Source organism: Vanacampus margaritifer, chromosome 1 (assembly GCF_051991255.1).
Source record: "Vanacampus margaritifer isolate UIUO_Vmar chromosome 1, RoL_Vmar_1.0, whole genome shotgun sequence".
NCBI classification, from domain to species: domain Eukaryota; kingdom Metazoa; phylum Chordata; class Actinopteri; order Syngnathiformes; family Syngnathidae; genus Vanacampus; species Vanacampus margaritifer.
Genome location: NC_135432.1, coordinates 4061700 through 4077252, shown reverse-complemented (window position 1 = coordinate 4077252; position 15553 = coordinate 4061700). Strand labels below are relative to the sequence as shown.

Sequence of the window (15553 nt, the reverse complement as noted above, 5' to 3'; positions counted from 1 at the left end):
CTTTTCTATGAAACATCTCATAATTTTTTACTATCAACTCCTTCTAAAAATATTTGAATTGCATGGTTAGGTTACATTCCAGAGCTGCACCAATCTGACATATAAAAGGCTTGCTTTTCATTTGATCTGCATCATCCTTAGCATCAAGCATCGTGACTGCAGAGGTAACATTTACACATCATTTTCATCCTTTTTCAAAGTTTTCATTTGAATTTCAGCGTAACTCTGATACTAAGTCTTTTTTCTGTCATTTTGCAGATGGCATTTGCACTTCGCTCGTTGTTCCTCTTTTGCAGAATCAGTGGACTGTTGACTGGAGTCGTAAGTCAAATCTTGACTGCTGATTTAAAATGAATGTTGGCTATTGTGTGTTACATTGCCTTTTTTTTTTTTCATTTTTTATCACAGTCTTGTTTCAAAGACTTTCTTGCCGGGAGATTCTTAAAATATATATATATTTTTTTATCACATTGGGCTTGCTGTAGTCTTGCTACCACGTAAAATTGCCAGTGTTAGATTAACACGGAGTGTGTTAACACAAGAAAAGTGTTTTAATGCGTCCATCTCAATGAGTGTAAATCTGACGCTTTTCAAAGTGTTACTTTATCACACTGAACAAGTGTTACTCTAACACAATATTGTGTTAAAAATCTGAAAGTGCTCTACACTAGTGTCAGTGTTAAAATTGAACTCTGCCAATCTACACTTAACTCTGGTTAATGGTAGTTAATTTATACAGCGCTTTTCCACCTTACAAAGCACTCAAACCATTTTACATTTTGATGATGGAGTTAGGCACTCTGGGTACTTTTTTTTTTTCTTGGTGTGTGTGGGGGGGGGGGGTGTATGTGTTTGTAATAAAAACCAAACCCTAAGCTAATGGAGATCCTTTTTTTTTAAAATTTTATTTTATTTTTATTTTTCAAAAAATATATATATATTTAGCTTTTTTTTTAAAAAAAAATCTGGAGAGCTCAGTATTGTTCATTCGGTAATTTTATCGATTTGACATGTCATCATCATTGCTCTCCTTTTTTTTTTTTGTATGTGGGTGATTATGTGTTGTGCGTGCATGTGTGCGTGCGAGTGTGTGTGTATTCATTATCATTAGGTAGCTAATGGAGAGCCTAATAAATGTTATCAAATGAAATTTGTGCCAATTTTAACAACATGCTTTTCTTCTTCACAGTGGTCAAGGACAAACAATCGTGAGAAAGGTTGTTAGCTATGTCTCAATGATACTTTCCCCCAATATAAATAAATAAAGCACCTGATCTCAGATCTCATTTTGTTGCTCACACAAACAACTGTGTTGCAGACACTGGCTGCCCTGAAGGCTGGACTCAGTTGGGAAGTCGCTGTTTCGTCTTCCTTGACGAGCGCAGGGAGTTTGCAGATGCAGAGGTATGGAAAACTTTCACACAGAAGTTGTGCTATAATGCTAAAGCAGTTTTCTGCCTATACAAGCAGTGGTCCAACCATGAGTCTAAAAATGATGGCAAGAGCTGAATCAAGTTTTCTATTGTACATTCATGATGTGTACAGGATGAAAGCCAGTACACAATAAACATTAAATGACCAAAAAGGGAGAAAAAAATACAAATTAAAATGAGAAATTAGGGGCGCTCTTGAACTTGAATGTCAGTTTTTATATGCTGCATGAATGCTTTGTGATTATTTTTTTATTGGGTGGTTGTCATTTCCTCTTGCAGAGCATCTGCAACATTCTTGGTGGGAATCTGGCCTCAGTCCACAGTGCTTTGGAATACGCCATCATTCTCCAATTGGTTCGGGCATCCTCTGATTCTACTAGAGATGTGTGGCTTGGACTCCACGAGGCAATAGAGGTGAAACACGTCCTAATTTGTAAAACTACTGACAACAATTATTTCAGGATGAATTACGTCCCACGAATCATTAACAGCAAAAAAATCGGAGTAAAAAATGCCTCGGAGTTTGAACTCATTTTCGGAGTTCAAACTAAATTAATTCATTAACTCTTTGACTGCCAGACGCTTTCAGAAAAGGGATGCCGTGGGTGCCAGCCGATTTAAGCATTTTGACTGATCTTTTGACTGATCTTTCAAGGTCCACAGAAAATTATGTGTTTGGACTATGGAAACACACATACTACCAAATGAAAGATTGGACTCTCATCTTTCATCAGAAAAAAAAAGTTGTTTCTACCTTATTCCGTTTTTGAGTAATCAACAATAGAAAATGGCTAGTTTCACCTCTGTTTTGAAACAAACGTCTTTTAACGTCTTTGGCATTCCTCCATAGGATTTTACTAAACGTTATTTAACGTTTTTGGCAGTCAAAGAGTTAAAATTAAATTCTAATAATAAAATAATAATAAAAAAGTATTCCGCGGAGCGAGAGAGAGAGCGTGCACGCGCCTTACGTCACACTCGGAGAAACCTTAAGTTTCGGTCCCGAAACCCTCATCATTATTTGACTCTACAGGAAAATAGGGGCAACAGCCATTGTGCCCCAATAGTGCCTCCTGTCCATTATAAAATTTGTAAAACATGTGTGGTTGAAAAATATGGTTATTTTAACACTCCAATTTGCGTTCAGCTCCTTTAATATGAAAAGAAAAATGCACTGAGCCTTCACCACCATCTTACGAATGCAATTATGCCATCTAGTGGCAGAAAAATGACCAACACAAATCAATATCACACTTTTTTTTAAAATTATAACTCCATTTGATGAATTATGAAATTACTGTATCAATGACTAAATTATGCAGCCCTATTTCTATTATTTTAACATTGTTTCCACTTTTATGTTAACAAGAGTATGAAAACTTAATATTTTAAATATTTTATATTGCACATTTCGAACAGATATAAAATTTTTGTTTAATCGTGAGTTAGCTATTGAAGTCATGCGATTAATTACAATGAAAAACATGACACCCCTAATTATAATTAAATCAACTCCTTCTTTGGTACACTTGGCCAACCGTCCTTTCAAAACCAAAGCTCAACACTGCCCTCTAGGGTAATGTGCTAAATTACATCTTCTAATTAACTAAATGTGCCTAAGTGTCATTAATCAAATACAATATCATACAAAAGAAAATAGTTTATACTACACCAGGGGTGGGCAAACTTTTTGACTTGCGGGCCACAATGGGTTTGAAATTTTGACAGATGGGCCGGACCAGGAGCATTTGGACCTCATAGCACAGTAAAAACACACAGATAAATGTACAACCCGATTTACTTATAGTGTGCACTAAGGACTGCGTTTTTCAAATGTGCAAAATCCACATATTTAAAACAGCTTTTCCAATAGCTTCATTTTTATTGTTTTAGCTCAACTTTTGCTGTGTTTTTATGCTTTGTAAAGTGAACTTGGGTGTTCTGAAAGGTGCTGTTTTTAAATGAAATGTATTATTATTATTATTATGATTATTATAAAATAGCCCTAATCCAGGTAGCACGTTTGCCTCAATGAATATGCAAGATGCGGCATTTACACACTATTTGGCAAAGTGGGAGGAGAAATGTAAATAGATTATAATAGCACATACACTGTGATCTGTCAAACCTGGTGACTGCATCTATTATTAATAGATTTCAATTCAAGGCGTAAAGTTAAAGATTTTTTTTCCATTGGCCCACCCATTTTTAACCCGGGCCCACAGTACGTGTGACACATGCGGCTGCATGATAGCCGCTGCTGCCTGTCACGCGCTGAGGACAAAGCGCGTACATCCAATCCGTCTCTGACCACTTTTCCATCTCCGTGGGGGACCCATAGCACACGGTGTTTGTGCAGCAGCTCAAAAAGAAGCCAAAAGCCAACGAGGAAACGCTCATAGAAGCACGCCCCAGGGGGATGTCTTCACCAATATCAACAGTCTCCTGCATGCGCGCATGTTGACTGATAGACTGAACTCTTTGTCCCTGCTTTCTTTCAAAAAAGCATTGACCGATTCTCTGGACTATCAGGACATTATTGCTGTGTTCAACACAAAACCCTGCCGTCTCCTGCTGTAAATGTCCAAATCCAGGAAGAACTGTATTTTATGAATCAGTTATCTTGAGTTAAGCTTACTGCCATTGCCATCAAAACGTTGTTATGAATGTGCCCTGCGTATCTTTCTGTCCCCTTTCTGTGTGTAAAAGAGCTTATCAGTGAGACCCCAACCCAGAGATCATATTTTCCGGGTGTGTAGAAGTTACACAGCAAGTCATCCACTGCTCGTACTCCGTCAATCACAGCAGTCCTTTACTTTACGTGAGACCGCACCAGCGATTTTATTTTCTGCGCCCTCGTAATTAAAGAAGCGAAATAACGCCATAAAAAGTGTGTTAAGAGCGGCAACTTAATCGCTGTCCTTGGTACCCGCGGTAAAGCACTATTAGCGACGTGAAGGGATTTTTTTTTTTTTTGCATATTTTCTCTGGCCCACCCATTTTTCCTCAGGCCCACCCACAATAAAAATTTTGGCGCCGCGGCTGGTGCCACCTATTGGTGAAACGCGGGCATTGCAGGGACAAAATAAAATTAATAAGATAAGATCCACTGATTGTCACACCCATCTAAGTGGGGCGAAATTTGTTCTCCGCATTTGACCCATCCCCTGAGGGAGCGGTGAGCAGCAGCAGCGCCGCGCTCGGGAATCATGTGGTGATCTAACCTCCCAATTCCAACCCTTAATGCTGAGTGTCAAGCAGAGCGGCAATGTGTCCCATTTTTATAGTCTTTGGTATGACCCGGCCGGGAATTGAACCCATGACCTCCCAGTCTCAGGGCGGACACTCTTACCACTCGCCCACTGAGCTGAAAAAAAAAAAAAAAATTAAAAATAAATAAATAAATAAATAAATAAAAAATAATTAAAAAAAATAAGTAAATAAAATAAAATAATAATAATAATAATAATAATAATAATAATAATAATAATAATAATAATAATAATTCTAGCCTTATTGGATAAATTTGGCAGGCCGGATTAAAACGCATAACGGGCCGTATTTGGCCCGCGGGCCAGGGTTTGCCCATGTCTGTACTACACAATTGCATTTTCCTTTTGGTGAGACTAATTTGTTCCTTTGTCTTCCAGGATGACGCCTTTGTTTGGACAGATGGCTCACGTTTTGATTTCAGCGCCTTTAACAATAACAACAGCGGCGGGGATTGCTTTGAGCTTGAACGCAGCGGTAAATATATCGTGACTTTAAAAAGGATCCAGGCTACTTGCATATTTAATCCAAACATAATAATCTTGGGTTGATGGACTGACGAGTACAAAACTTGTTGACGTCACACTGTTTTGTTTTTTCTTCTAGATAATCTCTGGGACAATGACAATTGCAGTGACACAAACACATTTGTTTGTGCCAGACGTGCAGACCAATGCAGCCACTAATCAACCCTCCGACCATCATAAAATCGATAAGAATTCCTTCTCGCGTATCCTGATGACTCCTCTAAGATCAGCCATGTCTTGATTGTTTGATTTATTAGAAGATTGTTACTCATTCAACCCAGATATATTTATTCGTATTTGTTTATTGCTGTCAGTCAAATAGTTTGACAAAGTAGGATAACACATGTCTATCACACAATAAAGCATTTTTTGCAAAAGGATATCTCATTCAATTCATTTCAGTGTATACTGTGCGTGTATATCAGGATCTCATCTCAAATCACTTCCTCACTGTGTTTATATCTTGAATTATTCTGTTATGTATCTTGTGCCATCTACTTAAAGAGCATTTAATAGTTCGGCCTGTCACCTTACATTGCTGGCATAGATAGATATGATGACATTATTTGTAGTAAAATATCTGGATTTGAATTTAGCCTATGGCGGCTACTGACAAGTATCGCAGTTTATAAGGGACAGTCCCAATTCCCCCAAATTTTTACATGCAGGTTTTGCCAGTCCCATTGTTTTGTCTCACTTTTAACGCAAATCCCAACCCAGTGTCCCATACTTTTTTATGTCTTTTTTTTTTTTGTCGAATCAGCAAGCCCATGTGCATGTCAAATCACACAGTTGTCATAGTGATGTTGAGTTAAAAAGATGGCGTCTGGCACGTTGAAAAGGTGCTCTCTTCACGGGTAACAACAACCTGATCAACTCTTTTTTTTTTTCTGGAGAGCTCGGGGGCAGCACCTATAGAATTAACCCACTGGCATGCATTGAATCCGAATATTAACCCTTTGTGCCGATTGGAGGTGAATCTCCTCGATCCTGTTGGCAGCAACTTGGTTCCTGACTATAAAAACACAATCATTAGTTACAAATTGCCAAACACAGAAACATCAATGTAAGTTATCGCGATGTGGTGGCTCTCGCTAACAGGCATAATTAAGTAACCAGAATTAGTTTAAAATATTCTATATACGTAGACCATGTTTCTAGTGTAGATTGAAATTGTTTATGTGGTAAGTCAGTTGTTGTTAGGTCACCTAGCAAACACAAGTTTGGAGATAAAGGTATCCTACAGTCCAAGATAGCGGAAAGTTTTTCTAAGACTTTAGTCCAGAAATACATAACCGGAGTACATAACCATAAAGCATGAACATAAGTGTCTGTAGTGTTTTGTAAGCATTGGAGACAAATGTCGGAGTCTGAGAGTCCCATTTTCTTCATCATATATTGAGTAATGTATGTTCTGTGAATAATTTTATATTGGATAAATTGTAAATTTGTGTGTTTTGTCATTTTAAATAAGTTTTCACGAACTTGAATCCAAAAGTCAGATTCCGGAGCTATAGACAAGTCTGTCTCCCATTTCGAGATGGGTAAAGACATTTTATCAGTATATGAAAGTAACTTATATATTTTTGAGAGTCTTTTTGTTGTTGTCGGAGAAAGCTTGTTAATATCTTTAGCTAAAACAGGCGGTTGGAGCGTACCCCGAAGTGTTGGAATTTGTTTCTTTATCATACTTTTAACTTGCAGATAATGTAAAAAATTTCCGTTTTTTATTTTGTTTTTTTGGAGCAAGGATGTATATGATATAAACATATTATCTGAGAAGAGATGGTGGAGATGTGTAATTCTTTTCTGCTCCCACACACCTAAAAAAAACGATTGGTTGTTAAGTTGAAAGTCGGGGTTATGCCATAGGGGAGAAAGCCCACAGGGCTCCACTTGGGCTTTTGTAATTTCTAGTGCCTTCCACCAGGTAGTCAGGGTGGCGGAAATCATTGGGTTTTTAAAACAATTATGTCGCTTAATCAATGTTGTAATAAAGAGAAAATCTAGAAGTCTGAGGTTATTACAATCCTTCTGTTCTAGTTCCAAGCAACAGTTAGTATCTGTTGGGCTGTGCCCATAGAACGATATATTGTAGCTGGTTAGCTATATAGTAGTGCATAAAATTTGGTGTCTCTAGACCACCTTTGGAGTTACTTTTCTGAAGAGTAGATAGACTAATCTTTGCTTTTTTTTTATTCCAGTAAAATTTTGTAACGGCTGAGTCCAACAACTGGAACCATTTAGCCGTAGGTTTAAATGGAATCATTGAGAAAAAATAGTTTATTTTGGGTAAAACTTTCATTTTAATGGTGGCTATTCGTCCTATTAGAGAAATAGGAAGATTATTCCAGCGCTCCAAGTCACTATAAATGTTATCCAGAAGTGGAGAAAAGTTTAAATGAATTAAATCAGTTAATTTAGGTGAGATTTTTATGCCTAAGTATTTTAAATTACCTATAGGAAATGAGTAGTGTGGGTCCTGGCTTGCAGGGTTCCATGAATTTTCTGTAATAGGTAGAAGTGTTGATTTTGTCCAGTTAATAGAATAATCTGATAACTGTGAGTATTTAGTTATTAAGTTAAATACTTCCCCTAACGAAATAGCAGTCTTTTCTAAATAAAGTAAAATATCATCGGCATATAGATTAATTTTATGTTCTGTTATCCCAGAGTGAATTCCTAGAATCCTTCTTTCCTGGCGTATGGCTAATGCAAGCTGCTCAATAAATATTGAAAATAATAAAGGGGACAATGGGCATCCCTGTCTTGTGCCTCTCTGTAGATTAAAATTCTGAGATATAATCCCATTAGTAGTAACTGTAGCTTTAGGAGAATCATATAATACTGACACCCAGTGAATAAATGACTTCCCAAAGCCAAATTCATTTAAAACAGCAAAGAGGAAGGACCAGTTAACTTTGTCGAAAGCTTTTTCTGCATCCAATGATATAATAACTGCCTTTTTATCATGCCGCTGTGACATGCTAATAAGGTTAAAGAGTCTCCTAATATTATTAGTAGAGTGACGATCTTTAATAAAGCCTGTTTGGTCGCTATGAATGATTGTCGAGATTCCTGTTTCTAGTCTAGATGTAAAAGCCTTAGTGATAATTTTAATATCAGTGTTAATTAGTGAAATCGGACGGTAACTTGATGGAAGGGTGGGGTCTTTTTCTGGCTTTAATACAAGTTCAATTGCTGCTGTATTCATGTGTGGGCGTATGTAACCATTAGTTTTGATTTCTGTTACTACTCTTAAGAATAGTGGAGCAAGCATTAACCAGAAGTCCTTAAAAAATATAACCGGATAACCATCCGAGCCAGGTGCTTTGACATTAGGCATACTATCTAGAGCACTGTACAACTCGTTTATAGTAAGTAAACCTGATCAACTCTATGTGAAGGAGGGTCTGAGCATTAATCCCTTCTAGTTGACACTGAAAAACTCGTTCTTGCACTTTATGCTCATTATGATGGGTTGGGTGTGTGTTGATGCGAAAGAATGATAACAATTGCCTTTGGAGACCACTTACTGTACATCTCATTTGCAAGCCACATTTTTTAGATGACTCTATATGTTAACCACATCATTGCTTACATTCTAGAGCTAGTACAAGCTGATATATAAGCATTGTTCTTTGTGTCTCAGCGTCAAGCATCGCACCTGCAAAGGTAACACTGCACACGGTGACATCCTGATTTTCCAACTAAACTACACATGTGCCTTTTGCAAGCTTTTTTGTTTGAATAGGAATGTAACTCACTTTTTGGTTATTGTGCAGATGGCTCTTTTCTTATTGCTCCTTCTTTGCGTGATCAGTCAACTGTTGACTGGAATTGTGAGTCAAAACCTCAGCTGCCGATTTAAACACACGTTTACTATTGTGTTGGATTTTCCTGTCTTTGTTTGTGTTCATTTTCTACGTCTGATTTGAACATCATGCTTTTCTTCTTCACAGTGGTCTATCCCTATCAGTCATGGGAAAGGTTGGTAGCTGTGTGTTAATGATACCTAAAACAAGAGAAAAACAATTCCTCACTTTCTTCCTCTTTTGGCATTTGATACCGGATTGAATCAACAGATCTCGTTGTCTTCCCAACATCGATTGTCTTGCAGGCCTTTGCTGTCCTAAAGGTTGGACTCAGGTGGACTGTCGCTGTTTTATCTTCCAGGATGAGGAAAGGGAATTTGCGGATGCAGAAGTATGAAAGGCTTTCACACAGTAGTGTTGCATTGACTGTTTTCTCATTTCTATGACTGTGTTGTTTCTTGTTGTAGAGCGTCTGCAACATTCTTGGTGGGAATTTGGCCTCAGTCCAAAGTGCTCTGGAAAATGCCGTAATTGTCCAATTGAATGCGGCGGGCACTACCGACAGTAGCATTGACATTTGGATTGGACTCCATGAGACAATAGAGGTGAAACACTTTCCTGTTCTTAAAGCAACGGACAAGTGTAAAATATGCAGGGGTGGGCATAGTCATTGCCTGGAATTGATGATTGATGGAAGTGCCCACCTTTTGGCGTGTGCTTCAGCACTATCAGCGAATGCTTGATAATGCAAAGCTTTGAAAAAAAAACAGGATTACTTCTGTCGATCGCGGCGAGTACACACGGTCCTTCTCAATCCGTGAATTTTTGTGAGGCTTCGCATTATCAAGCATTCGCTGCAAGTGCTGAAACACACGCCAAAAGGTGGGCACTTCCATCAATCCTCCATTCCAGTCAATGACTATGCCCACCTCTGAAAATATGTTACATAAAAAACCTATAACAATATTGGCACTCCGTGGTTCATTGTAGTTATGAGAAGGGTCGGATTTAAGAAATTTGGGGGTTTCAAGCTTCGAAATTGCGCCATCATGTGGACGAACGGCCTTAAACGGTAAGAAACTTGTGAGGATACATTGAAAGTGGCTTTCGTGTAGGGGGGGGGGGCAAAATTAAATTAAAATGAAACATAAAAATAAAGAAAACTAAAACTACAAAAAAAAAAAAACACTTTGAAAACACATAAAACTAACGATTTTTTCGAGACTAGTTGCAGCAGCACACATGACACTGGACATTAATCCTGTCTAGATGTCACAAGAGCATCAACCTGTTTTTCAGTATCAGATGGTGTTAGGAGATTTTAAACTTCAAATCTCAACAATCATACTGCATGATCAACATGGTCTGTTATGTGGTGACAAACATATAAGCCAGCATTTTCCTTTTTGCTGTGACTCACTGAAGCGTGTGCACTTGCCTTCCAGGAGGGTACCCTCTTCTGGACTGATGGCTCACCAGTCGATTTCACTAACTTCAATAATGACGATAATAACGATTCTGGAGATTGTGTTGCGATCGAAAACGATGGTAAACTGCATATTTCTTACAACTTAACACTTCAGTCATTAGGAGGGAAATGATGCACATTGTCTAGTAGAGGATTTTCATTCTCATCATGCCGTTTTGTTTTTCCTTCTAGATGTTCTCTGGGACAAAGACTCGTGTAGTGATGACAACAAATATGTTTGTGCCAGAGAAGCTGTCCAGTGTAGCCACTGAGCCGCCCTCCAAAACATCATACGATCGATGACTCCTTCGGTATTGTGATGATTCGACCAAGATTGAAGATTATTAGTGCTTGTTTTCACCTCTTGAATCCAGTTGTCTTTATTCTCATTCATTAATTTCCTTCGCTTAAACAAATTTGACAAATTTTAAATAGGGATATTCAATACCGTTTTTTTTTTCAGACCGATACCAATACTCAACTGTTGGGTCGTCACAGATACTGATACCAGATACCGATACCACGAGTACATAAAGATTCCCTCCCAAAAAAAGACATATCATTTTAAAGGCAGACCTCTAAATCCCAATATATTACTTTTCCTTAAAGTTGCATGACATCATTTTGGAACTCTCACAGCACATCCCTGTCTCATTCCGAAACAAACACGCACAACACACTATAAGGCTTATTATTCAGTGGTATTGTCAAGTGCTAATGTAAAAATGTGAGGATTTTGTCTGCTCCGCTTTATCTTTGAGGCAAATACAGCACTCTCTACTCCACTATTGTACAGCGCTCAGCATAAATGAGTACACCCCCATTGAAAAATAACACTTTGAACAATATGTCAATAAACACAAAAACTATTTCCAAAATGATGGCAAGACTAAATTTATATAACATCTGTTTGACTTATAACATGAAAATAAGGTTAATAATATGATTTAGAGAACATTTTCAGTTTTATTCAAATAAGGGTGTTGCAAAAAAGAAAAAAAGAAAGAAAAGAAGTCTCTGGAGCAAAGCTCAAAAAGCCCAAATTTTAGACTACAAACGTTTACAGGTCAGTCCCATAATTCATTACACAGGTGTCAAGCAGACAGTTGATTATAAATGGGTGTTACTTAAAGAAAACACGTTCCTACTTGTTTTTGTATCCATTGAGATATTGTTTAAAAATATATTGTTGTCTTTGAGCACTGTACATTATGTTGAAGGTTACATATTTCAAACCCTTCCCGCTCAGTGAAAAGCCCCAAAATGATTATTTAATGCTTAAAGTGAAAGAATATTCCTTTGCGGGGTGACTTCTTAAGACAAAACTTTAAAAGAGAAATCACTCTTGGCCAGTTTGGAAAATACATTAATGCATGACAAGCCTAAAAACAGGCTGGCTGCAACTCACAGGAGAAACAAGTGATGCTACAAATTTATGAACATTGTTTAAACTGTCCAAGAGCGCATGAATTAATTTAAAATTAGCTTAAAAATGTAGCCAGGGTAGTGACGTACATGTCCCAGCTTGTTCTAAAAACAAGGGGGGGGGGGGGCAAGGAGGCGGTGTAATACTTTTTCAAGATAGCATAAGAATGCTGTGAGTCCGCTGAAATAACACACTAGCAAGAGGAACTGCAACCATTTGTCTGTAAACTTTTGTTCGTGTCCAGAATATTCTGTAAAATAAATCCTTCGAAGGACCTGTTCACCGATCTCCAGTCTGTATTCAATGAATCAACATTCTCTCAACCCGAACAACAACAAACACGCGGAAAGACAAAGAGTGTCTATTCCAACAACACCTACCTCACTACTTTTGCGTCCCCAACAGGCGTCCATCTTGTTGCTGCTACTGCAAGCTGTAAGTCGCCGTAGACGCACGCAGTGAAAAATATTTGTCATTTTTGGTAACTTGGCAATAAATGTTTGCTTTCCTCCTCATTCTTTTCAGCCCCACTGGGATAACTTGGCTTAATTTTATGGGGCCTTCTAGTAACGTGAGGCCTTAGGCAACTGCCTAGGTTTGCCTAATGGTAAGTCCGCCTGACTTCACAAAAGCTTAAGATTCGGTCCCAAACACTCGATCATTCTTTCACTCAACAGGAAAATAGAGGCAACAGCCATTGTGCCACAGTAGTGCTCTCTGTCCATAAATATGAAAAATATGGTTATTTTAACATTCCAATTTGCCTCAATATTGCGACATGCGTCTTTAATAAACTAAACCGTGACTTGTCATCGTGAGTGCGTGGCTTATCAAGCTCACTGACTGAACCCACATAACTTCCACCAATTTGGGTTTTCCCTCCCACACCATACATGATGAATAACGTAATAGTAATTTGTGATGAATATTCAGCGACAAGAAAATATAGCTTCGGGTCTCGAGCTTCACAAAGGGCTTAAGCAAGATTTGTAAACAACATATATGCTAACGTACATACTGTTGCCTGCCAATTTTCATAGCCCGAGTTCAAACGTGTCAAGTTTTTCCCACTGTAAGGGAGCGTGACAGACAGAGCCATTTTACTGTCATTGTTTATGACGTTTCAACTCCATTAACAAGTGACAACAACAGAAAGATCAATTAACCTCCCAACTCAGGATTGGACCAACTCCCTATTGTCATGTTGCCACCTCTTTCACGCCATTAATTAAATGATTGTCAAGTTACACCCAAATCGCTTTGTGTATGGTGTATAATTGTCCTGTGCTGTCTGTAGCGTGCAATGTCGTCTGTCACTTAAGATGAGCTCGCATAAAACAAACAACCACTGATGGTCATGATAAGATTTGCATTGCTGTCTCTTCTATATATGTTGCTGTGGTGGCTCGGCGTTTGCTACTGTTGTCAAAGCAAACTTCAAACTGATTTTTTCATAATTTTTTAATATTTTTTTTTAATAAAAAATAAAAAAGGAGAGCAATGATGACATGTCAAATCGAATGAACAATACTGAGCTCTAAAGAAAAAAAAAAGTCAAAGCAAACTTAATTTTCTTGGACTCCAGTCTACGATGACAGAAATAAAGTGAACGTTTCCTTGTGGCACCACCCTTTGAATGAAACGACTCATCTTCATTCTAGACTTGTTTTTTAATTAGTGCAGTTACATAATTACAGGATTAAGAAAGTTGACATTCCAAAGGTGCCATAAGCTTGTATAAAAAAGACGTCAACTGTGAACAGCGTCTGCAACGTTCTTGGTGGCAACCTGGTTTCAGTCCAAAGTGCTTTAGAAAACGCCGTACTTTTCGAATTGGCTCGGGAAGGCGCTGACACCACTGACGATGTTTGGCTTGGACTGCATGAGGCAATAGAGGTGAAACACTTCCGAAGTCTCACATTTGTCTCAAAAATATTCACGCAAATATATTGGTGATTTTCACAGGTGTTTTTGAGATCCTCAAATATGTCCGCAATTTTCACATTTGTTTGTTTATGTTGTGTATGTATTTATCATGACTTACCATTTGTAAATATTCAATTCTGCCTGTGAGTTGTTGAACAGGGCAATTATAAATATTAATAACCGTTATTTGTTTCCCTCGACCTTATTTTGCCTTGACCCGAAAGACTGTCTTCTTCTATTGCTATCTCGGGGACATAGAAGAAGAAAAATTAACATGAAAAGAAGAACGTCTTCGTGTCAAGGCAACGTAAACTCCAGGCAAAAAAAATTGTATATTTAGTTTCCTGATTTGTTTTAAGCAAACACATAATAGAAGATCAGATAAAGGCGCGTTTTCAGTTTTTCAATTTCCAATTTTTAATTAATGATTGCTCGTTTAGGTTCAGTGGTGACAGCAACACTGCCTCCTAGTGGGCGGAGGAGGGATGGCCTTTTCACAAGTGCATGTTTAGAACTGCCCTGGTTGTGAATATATTGAAATATGCCAATAACTTGTTGTGTTATATATATATATATATATATATATATATATATATATATATATATATATCTGTATATTTATTTATTATTTATTATTGTAGGTTTATCCGTGCTTTCTTTAAAAAAATCTTTGTGGTTTACAATAATTTTTTGATTTTTGCCCAAATTTCCCAACACATTTCAATAGCTGTCAGTTACACACAGATTTTCCCTATTCGCGGGCTGACACATACTGTATTTTGTCCATATTTAAAATGGAAATGTGTGGTCCATCATTTCAGTTGCCCATCCCTGTATTATGTTGTGGCAAACATAAAATAAAAGCATGTGTTTCCCTTGTGCATGTGCCTCATGTAAATGTGTTCTTTTGACTTCCAGCCTGGAACCTTGTTTTGGACTGATGGCTCAATCGTTGATTTCACTGCCTTCAGCACCTTGGACGATCCTGGCGTTTGCGTTGAGTTTGAATCCGAAGGTAATTGTCTAATAACTTTAAGTGCAAATGTCAGCTTGTTGTCAATTGACTACACTTATTTTTGGAGACTTAATAATGGAGGAAATGACAGATTATGGTTAGTAGAGGATTTTCATTCTTGTCACACTGTTTTCTTTCTTCTAGATGGCCTCTGGGACAACGAACCCTGCGCTCTCGACCAGAGATTCATTTGTGCCACTGATGCTGATCATGAATGTGACCATTGAGACGCCCTCCAACCCTCATAAAAATCGACAACATTATCGACATTCATTATGAAGTCTTCAATTTCTTACAACAGATAAGTTCATTCTGATTTAATGATTAAGTCAAATTTGACAAAGCAGGGAAGGAAATCATGCAATAAAACATTGTGGTATCATCATTGCATTTGATTCATTCCTCTTCAAAGACAAATGTTTCCCAACTTTTATTTTTATCTAAAGAGCTGCCTTGAGATAGGACCCCTTCTTTAGCTCGATGGCATCCCTTATCGCTGGTGCCCACCAAAATGTTCGGGGCTCGCTGCCATGACAAGGACTTTTACGGCCACAGCTCCAGTTAGCGGCCTCAATAATGGATAAATATCAAGAGCTGGAATTGCTCTTAAAATAGCAATCCGCTAATCGTGCTGACGCCAGCAGACAAATTCCGGTTGGATTCGTAATTTTAA

General features: G+C 37.9%; 2 protein-coding genes across 3 annotated transcripts; both read left to right on the top strand.

The window, feature by feature from the left end:
* On the top strand, positions 1–15265 carry LOC144058467 (ladderlectin-like). Of its 2 annotated transcripts, none has more exons than XM_077576939.1 (7): positions 1–164; positions 259–321; positions 1190–1217; positions 1319–1404; positions 13701–13835; positions 14784–14880; positions 15025–15265. In XM_077576939.1, exons 2-7 carry the CDS (start codon positions 259–261, stop codon positions 15105–15107), a joined length of 492 nt encoding a protein of 163 aa, XP_077433065.1. In that variant the 5' UTR covers positions 1–164; the 3' UTR covers positions 15108–15265. The 2 variants fall into 2 exon arrangements, with proteins under 2 accessions (XP_077433065.1, XP_077433075.1); XM_077576949.1 differs by lacking the exons at positions 13701–13835; positions 14784–14880; positions 15025–15265 and adding exons at positions 1713–1847; positions 5084–5180; positions 5310–5607.
* Positions 9174–10785, top strand: LOC144052217 (struthiocalcin-2-like). Its single transcript, XM_077566108.1, has 5 exons — positions 9174–9220; positions 9316–9436; positions 9513–9650; positions 10491–10593; positions 10706–10785. Exons 1-5 carry the CDS (start codon positions 9174–9176, stop codon positions 10783–10785), a joined length of 489 nt encoding a protein of 162 aa, XP_077422234.1.
* Positions 15266–15553: the final 288 nt, after the last annotated feature.